Source organism: Hyalella azteca, unplaced genomic scaffold (assembly GCF_000764305.2).
Source record: "Hyalella azteca isolate HAZT.00-mixed unplaced genomic scaffold, Hazt_2.0.2 contig1382, whole genome shotgun sequence".
NCBI lineage: Eukaryota > Metazoa > Arthropoda > Malacostraca > Amphipoda > Hyalellidae > Hyalella > Hyalella azteca.
Genome location: NW_025931701.1, coordinates 730,451 through 739,313, shown reverse-complemented (window position 1 = coordinate 739,313; position 8,863 = coordinate 730,451). Strand labels below are relative to the sequence as shown.

General features: G+C 35.9%; 1 protein-coding gene across 1 annotated transcript; it reads left to right on the top strand.

The window, feature by feature from the left end:
- The first annotated feature begins 85 nt into the window (after positions 1 to 85).
- On the top strand, positions 86 to 8,577 carry LOC108670918 (protein unc-50 homolog). Its single transcript, XM_018158415.2, has 8 exons — positions 86 to 479; positions 3,669 to 3,860; positions 4,125 to 4,276; positions 4,691 to 4,756; positions 5,571 to 5,691; positions 5,899 to 6,038; positions 6,652 to 6,753; positions 7,803 to 8,577. Exons 1-8 carry the CDS (start codon positions 475 to 477, stop codon positions 7,937 to 7,939), a joined length of 915 nt encoding a protein of 304 aa, XP_018013904.1. The 5' UTR covers positions 86 to 474; the 3' UTR covers positions 7,940 to 8,577.
- Positions 8,578 to 8,863: the final 286 nt, after the last annotated feature.

The following is an 8,863-nucleotide window of genomic DNA, read 5'->3' as shown; positions in this document are numbered from 1 at the left end:
TCAACTTTTCCTTAGTTCAGTGAGTTATTTATATAATTCCGGTCGTGACAGGAATCAGTTTCCTGACATGATAGCTGCAGATATGCATGAGAGTCGAAATTTGTCTGGAACTAAATTGGAAGTGCCATCGTCTACAAGTAATGAAAAGTGCCCAGAGTTTCAAGACTTAGGCAGCAGTTTATCTAGGGAATTTATGCCTAATTAAAGTAATTTATAATTGTCTTCTGGAACTTATTCGAACCTTGAAAGAAACAACAAGGTTAGGCATTAGAGTTAAATTACCGTAAAGGTTGTAAATCAAGGCACGCATCAACTTGGCAAGCTGGCATGACAAACTTTTCACCAGTCATGGCAAAATATTAATAACTTTAGAATATTATAAATTTGAAAGTACAATCATGTAATCTGTGGATAGGTGTTTAAAAAAAATCAAGTGGCAAACTTTTGCCTACTTGCTTTGATTTTTATAGCAAAATGAGGTAAGTCATTGTTTAATTTAATGCAATTACCTATGCTAATCAATAGCCTGCCCTATATAAATTGACTGAAAACAGTAAAATGAGTAAATAGTAAAATGAGGCAAGACTGGTAAGTCATTGTTTAATTTAATGCAATTATGCTTATCAATAGCCTATATACCTAAATTGATTGAAAACCGTAAAGTACCTAAAGACAATGAACTTGCAAGTTGCATTCCTAGTAGGATACTAGGTAGTACTTGCTAAGTTGCTCAGTCTGTACTCTGTCAGTCATACTATTTGAATCTTTTATTCTTTTCTCTGTAATGTAGGGTAAATGCGGTATATTCCGACATCGTAGGTAATTTCGTCACTTCTCTAGTTTTTCCTTTATATTAAGCTTTGTTTTAGTTCCATGCGTTCATTGATGGTTGAAATGGTGACGACAGCCCGTGACGTCATACATTTTCGTGTCAAAATACTGCAAAAACACTAGGTCTTGGCCATCTAGTAAGAAAATATTGAGATCCAAAGAGAGACAATGCATGCCACCTGGCGAGATCATTGCAAAATGTGTCAAATTTGACAGTTGACCTTGCTCTACCAAATAGTGAATAACTGTTTTTATAGGAAGAATATTATGGTTTGAGACTTTTAAATACGTCTGTGAATATATTAGGAATCCTTTAAGTAAACTTGTATTCACTGATTTTAAGTTGTAAATAAATGAATAGATGATTAAGTTGAGTGATGGATTTAGACCCATCAAAACTAATTCCGACACAAATTGAATTGGACACACACAGATCGTTCCAAGCCTTGTACAAAAATTGAAATTTGCTTAATTAAAAGCCTAATAGCTGTTAATTAAAACGTTATTAAGTAGTGTTCAATATTCGTTAGTGTTCTAATTCAAAGCTGTGTTGTATCCCAATACAGCTCACACAGCAAACGGAATTCGAATATGTTGATTTCGGCATTACGTATCAGTTAAATTTGAAGCGCTGACGCAATATGACTTACCACGTGTCGAATATTGCCACACACAGTGACGGAATATGGGGATTTGGTAGGTTTCCATTCTAAAGGCTTTTTAATAAATATGGCAACATTTTGTGACGTTTCGTCGTTGCTGACGCGTAGTGAAGTGTTTTGAGAGTCACGTGAAGGCAACAGAACTTACGTAACGCATACGGTTTTTTTTAATAGTTTTTCATTTCTCGATGCGTCCTTAATGTGTCGGAATATACCGCGTTTACTAAATTAATGAATTTAGTAATAATAATTACTAAAGAAACAAGAGCTGTTTTGCATTAATAGTTATACCTAAATGCATTACAATTTTGCAAATTACTAGTAAAATTAGTAGGTAGGCTAACTTGTTTTACTATTGTTGGCTGCAACGTCTTCAATGACTGAATAGTTAACTTAGGCCTACCACTTCCCAGTTTGTAAAAATTCTGTGTTTCACACTTTCACAGTGTTAACTTGCCTACTAAAATTCTGCAGCTCCAAAGTGACATACTGAGATTTTTTTAAGCGTCTAAAATTTTGAAGCACGATCACGCATAATGACAAACCACATAGGTATCTTATAAAACCTGTTAGGCTGTTCATCTCAAATTTCCTCATCTACTCAAGATATAGGGCTAAACCAATTTCTTATGTATGATAATGCGGGGCCCAGAATCCATGTCCCATGATACTTTACTCGTTCACTGGTCCACTTATAGTTATAGGCCTCAAAAATGATCTTTAGGTAAAGGTTAAAAAATATAACTCGGAACTCACTGCAGTGGCCAGTGAGTGACAGAGTGCACATTTTCTTGTCAACAAAAATGTGAAGTCATGGACAAACAGACTCACGGACAAACAGACAGACAGACATGATGAGCAGGTGAGCATAATAGTGCCTTTTTTACATAAATGAGAAAATGCGCTAAAAACTCACTGCTTTGCCACTATGCAGTCACATACTTCTATTAACAATTAGATCCACCAAAGTATTTCTTTTAGTGAGAATCTTGTGGTTACAAACTTCCAAAATGGCAAGAAAGCTTTTGTTATGTCTCAAAAGATATATCTTTCCCAAATTAGGACATGGTTTTTTAGGTGGTTGAAATTTATACTAGATAAAATTCCAGAGGTAATATTTCAAGGAGCCTGAGGGAGGGCCCAGGGGCAGATATTGGATCAATGATCAAAAAAGCTCTAACTAGACTTTCATTATGTCAGACAAAACTAAATCAGATTAGACTGAGTTACTATGCTAAAATGTGCTTGAATTTATTAACCACCATTCCTGGAATTGCTCACTGTTTGGGATAGAAGAGACATTATTTCAATTGTATTCAGTAAATCATAATGAATGTTCTCAAAATAAATCTTGAAAAAAATGTAATGCTAGTTCATCTACATCAATATCATGAATATGCACTGATAACTACCGTCAACCGGGGCTACTCGGGACAGGCGGGGCTACTTGGGACAGGCGGGGCTACTCGGGACAGGCCTATGACACGGCGTAAAACTGTTGTAGTAGCGAAACTAATTGGAATATCGCAAAACTGAAAATAGTGGCGTAAACGCAACTATTTTTCCTATCTATCTAGTATAAAGGAAGTCAAAAAATACTACATTTACTTGCTTTGAAAAATTCCTGAAAAAAATGGTAAAAAACTATGTTTTGTAAAGTTACAACTGCTAAGGTATGTAGCAAAAAAATTTAAATTATTGGAATTTTCTTTTATTTTTAATCTCCTATATCTCCATTCTCCAGACAAAACAAATAAGCACCCAAAATTCTTTTGGCTTTTAATGTTTAACTATAAGCAAAGAACACCACAAAAAGATGGTTTTTGTTGCAGAATTTTCAATCCATATGATCTACTGACAACAATAATCATGAAATTCAAGTATTTATATTAATAAATCCGACATGTTTGGCAAAAAGTAATATATATAGTTCCACTTCATCAAAATAATGAAATATCATGTTATTTATTGATTGACATATACACTCTAGTTTCATTTGCACATAAAGTTTATTATTCACTTTAAAGAAGCACTTGAACTACAGTGCTAACTTACTCATCAAACAATAGCATTGCCTGAAAATTAAATAAGTTGGTATTGAGAAATAAATGTAAAAATGTAAATGTAAAATGTATCTACAACTCAGGATAATTTGCAAGAATTTTTTTATTCCAGCCATCCTGGTAGTGGTGGCAACAGCAACATCAACAACAACAGCAGCAGCAGCAGCAACAACAACAGCATCCACTCATTCAGTAATCCTAAGCATTCCACAAGAAGTCCTTCTGTGATCTCCAACAGCAGTGCTCACTCTGTCCCTCTGAGCTACAGAAGTGGCTCTGCATTACCTACTCCTGTAAACCACAGGTTGGTGAAAAATTCTTACCTACCTGTAAATAAATTTGGCATATTTACTGATGTTCAGAGTTTGTGTTTCTTTTTTGAGGTCATCAGCAGGAGCAAAATGCTCTTTCATTTCTGTATGATAATTTCAAACTAAATATAAATGCCTCCAAGAAGTGGGATAAATGCTCTGGTCTTCTACAAACTGGCACTCTAGACTCCCAGAGTTTACTGTCATTTATGCTTGCCTGTTTGTGTATGTAATTCAAGAGAGTGGTTTGTGTGCAGACAAAGCTGCATGACTGCTGCGGCCAAGCGTTACCGCTTCCTCAGGCGGCTCTTCAAGTTCCGTCAGATGGACTTTGAGTTTGCTGCCTGGCAGATGGTTTATCTTTTCACTGCACCCAGAAAAGTTTTTAGAAATTCATACTATAGAAAACGTAAGATTTTGCCCAGGGCAAGTTGTACTTAGTTTTGTTTCATTAAGAAAATTTGTGTGCTTTTGTAATGTAAATTTTTGAAGCTTGTGAAGTTCAATAACTAACAATTTTACAACAATCATTCTACAGTATATGTTTTTTACTATGTAAAAAATTGTGTATCATGTGAGAATAATTTTATAGGTGATAGAAATTGAGAACAAAGTTTTTTATGATGTGTCTGTAATTTTTTTATTTCATCAGTCTTTGTTGCATTATGAAACAAGATTTGTTCAAGTTCTATTATTTGGAATCCTTTGCTTGTAGAAAACATTTTCAATTATGAAGTTTCTTCATGACACTCTAAGCTGTGTGTATCTTGGTTTCTATGTTAGCCCATGTTGAATTGGTGCTCAAAATTGAACTCTATTGCAGAAACCAAGTCCCAGTTTGCAAGAGATGACCCAGCATTTTTGGTGCTACTCTGCATTTGGCTAGGAGGTAATTATTCTCCTTGTTGTTTACCCCAGAATATTTCTCTCCATGAAACTTCATATGAAAACAAGTAGAGTTTTAAGCAATTTCATTATATATACTTATTAATTTGTAGGAGCAAACTTTAGGTCATATTTTTCTCATCCCTTAAATTCTCTGTTGCCTACTACAGATTCAAATTAGATTAGGGTATGGTCACATCAAAGAAATAAATTATTTTTCTTGTTCAAACAGAGACGTTTTAACAAATGCTAATCTTGAAACTGTCTAAAATCAAACATTTCGGTAAAAATACAAGTTTACTAGGTATATCAAATGGATTATTCTGAATGCTCTAATTAATATACCCAATTCATTGGAATCCACCATTTAGTCATTATTTATATATACCATATTGGTATATATCTTATGTGCATTGTTTACAATTTGTTTAGTTTATTTTTTTATTTCTATTTTTTTGTGATTATGGATAATTCCAATCTGATTTAACTCTGTTAAACAATCTTTTTCTTTAATTATTCTGTGTTCTCTGTCACTAGTGATCCGACACAATTACAGCCCTCATTGCTACTATTTCCTAAAAGCATGTTGGAGCTTTTCTCCAGCTGCCTGAATGTTTCTACTACACTACAATGTTATATGTATAGGCTGGGATTTTAGGTCTCATCTAGGCCATGCTACAGAGCTGGGGTTGAAACTGGGCTGGGTTCTAATAATCTCCACAGTTACAGGGCTGGGGTGCTAACTGGCCCCACAGTCATAGGGCTGGGATGCTAACTGGCCCAACAGTTACATGGCTTGGTTCTAACAATCTCCACAGTTACAGGGCTGGGGTTTGGGTTCGTGCTGAGCCTGGGGCTGAAGGACCTGTTTGTGTTCCTGCTCTACACCGTCTTCGTGGACACACTCTTGGCAGGAGCCGTCGTTGCCACCATCCTGTGGTATGACCTTTTTTTCCTCACTTTTTTCATTGAATCTTGTTGATTTCTCCTACATTAAACATCATTGTCTCACAATCGCAAGTAAATAATATTAAATTTTTATTCCTACACTCGTGCCTATGAGAAGATTGTAGTCCTCGTGAATATTCTTAGGTGACTATAGATGTATCTATACAGATTAACTGTTTAATGAGGTGGATTTGACAGGTTTCTAGTTAACCAGTACCTGGTCAAGCCCACCTGCCAGGACCAGGACGTCGAGTGGGGCTACTCCTTTGACGTACACCTTAATGCATACTTCCCCCCTCTCCTCATCCTGCACTTCGTCATGTTATTCTTTTATAATGGTGAGTGTTGCTGTCTCCTACTCATCTTCAGCTATGTTTCCCTCCCCTTTCTATATCTGTACTTATTCCACGCTTCTATTTATAACAAATTCAATGAGAAGACCTTCAAACTCGTGCCTAGCTTGTCTAAAGCCATATGAAATTTTGCATTCGCGTGCGAATATATCCATACTGTGCTCTATATTGGCGTTTTGTCTGTTGCTGCTCACTTATATATTCTTTGTCTGTCTGGAATATTTATTACTGTTACTACTCTGCCAGCTACTGCCAGAGAAAGCCTTTTGATAGCTAGGCTCTTGTGACAGAGTAAAAATTATGCATGTGAGAAATTTGTGGCATTGTGTGACTTCCGGCGCGAGATGCCTTCACAAATGCGCGTTCGCAATCTTCTTTTGTAATTATTCGTAGCGATGCGTATTATTACTAATTCTTCACCATCACTAATGTGCCTGAAGATCTTCTTGCTCCTTATTTACGCCTTTTACTCTGATCTCATCCCTTCATCTTTTCCTACTTCATGTACTTGTCTCCTTGGAACATCTTCTGCACTTGCTCAATAATCGACATCAAATCATAATTATGGCAAAAGTTTTCATTGTTCCCGTTATTTCAGTGTTGCTGTATGACGATACGCTGCTGTCAGTGCTGCTGGGCAACACGCTGTGGCTTCTGGCGCTGGGCTATTACATCTACATCACTTTCCTGGGCTACAGCAGTGAGTTGTAGTGTAGCTCCTTAATTACAACCGTCCTGGGCTACAGCAGTGAGTTGTAGTGTAGCCCCTTAATTACAACCGTCCTGGGCTACAGCAGTAAGTTGTAGTGTAGCTCCTTAATTACAACCGTCCTGGGCTACAGTAGTGAGTTGTAGTGTAACCCTATGGTTACAACCGTCCTGTGGTACAGACAGGTGAGTTGTTGTGTAGGATCTTGACTACAACTGCCTTATGCCGATTAAGTTCGTTACGGATAGAGCACAACTTCCAGTAAATAATTATTGCGATGGAAAATTACTGACTTTTTCGTCCATCCTTTGACCTAAATACTTACGATGGTTTCGAGGCCTTCAAATTACGGTCTTGCTTGAATTCTGAATTTAAACTTTCAAGCAAAGAAAATGCAAACAGAAGCTGAAATTTATCTAGAAGCGCTACAGCGACATAATTTCATCTTTTTTTTATAAAAGCGAATATAAAGAATAGCCTAGTTTGAATAATACAATTCTTGCCAGCTAAAGTAACCAACACTGAATACTTAGATACGAACATTACTACTATTACTTGTTCATCCACCTCATTTTATCGCACACAGTCCTTTTGGCCAAACAATTGTAAAGTCATTCTTAAAAATTGTATTGAGATGGACTTTAAGTAATGTCTGCATCTCGTATCCTCTGCAATTTATTTTTAAAATTGTATTCAGCTTGTTTCACTTGCTGCAATGTTGCAATTTTTTCTAAATATGTTTTTAAATTATACTAGTCAGAACTTTACTGCAATCATTATTAATGAGTCAAGGGTGTTATGAACTAATGATATTTCTTAGTTGCCGAAACGTATTTAGTGAAACATTTTCAATTTGCTTATTTTCATTTGACTTCACATTTTAATATTATATGTTTGACGGCATTTAACAAAATTGAACCCAGCCAAGCAATGATTTTTTTTTTGCATGCGCAGTTGTCCAGGGAAACCAAATTCAATAGGTAATTTTCCAGCCATAATTCCACTATCTCGAAGTGTACTTGCAACCTCCTTGCCCACAGGTCTTCCCATCCTGCGCAACACTCGAGTGTTGCTCTTTGCGTTGCCTGTGCTGCTGGTGTTGTATCTCGTAACGCTGCTCACACGCTTCAACCTCAGTGCAACACTTATCTCCTTCTACACCCTCAGAGTCCTCTAGACCTTCTTCAAATATTTATATTACTTATTTGTGGTAAAGCTTAAACATCTTTTACTCTCGACATCAATGCTTTAAATTATGATACGGTTTATTGTGTCATCGCGCTTATGTTCACACTCACTAAAAGTCCTTAAGAACTGCTGGATGTAGCTTTGTATGTATTTAAATACTAAATTTTTTACATTTTTTCCTGTCGCTTCAAACTTCACGAATGTGCGTCAGCATTTTGTAGAACATTTTCCATGTTTATTTTCAAACTTTCGAACTCCTAATGAATTTTAAATCTGTCCGAAAATAGTCATTACTATATAGTTATGTACGAATATTTGAACCACCTTCTTTACTTCATATTTCTGTGTTTCGCTAGACCATTTTTTTTATATTTTTTCGTCGTTAATCAACGCCGAATGACCGCATGTAAATATTTAAATAGAATAGGATTATTTATCCTAATTACCTCGGTATCGGTAGCTTGTTGCTGCACGCAGAGATTATCTCATATACAACGCAAATGAATACTTAAAGTTTGGGTTGAGTCACGGCTTGAAAGCTTACAGCCAATTAATAAGTACAAGATGGATCCAATTTATATCAAGTATTTTTCTTCTATACAGGGTGTCCCAAAAAAAAACGATACCCAACTTTGAATGGCTGTAACTCGAAAAGTAATAGAGTTAAAGAAATTTGGAAGGTCAGGATTTGTTTCCTATGTTTTTCTACATCTCTCCACCAAAAATCAGACAGATCGATGTAGCCATAAGCGTTTGATAGAACTTTCAGTGACATGTGCTAAAATCGTGCTTGCGCAAAATTTTAGTAAGATCATTTTGCATAATCATTACGTTGTCTTGACATGTTTTCTTTTCGCTGTTTTATTTTTTGTATCTTTGGTGAGACAAAAACATGGCAATCTTTGGTGAGAGG

Bases quoted from the DNA above. Each gene is read 5' to 3' on its own strand.
- LOC108670918 (XM_018158415.2), top strand. The intron at 4,757-5,570 runs GTAATTATTCTC...CAATCTCCACAG, and splicing joins ACTCTGCATTTGGCTAGGAG to TTACAGGGCTGGGGTTTGGG. The intron at 5,692-5,898 runs GTATGACCTTTT...TGGATTTGACAG, and splicing joins GTCGTTGCCACCATCCTGTG to GTTTCTAGTTAACCAGTACC.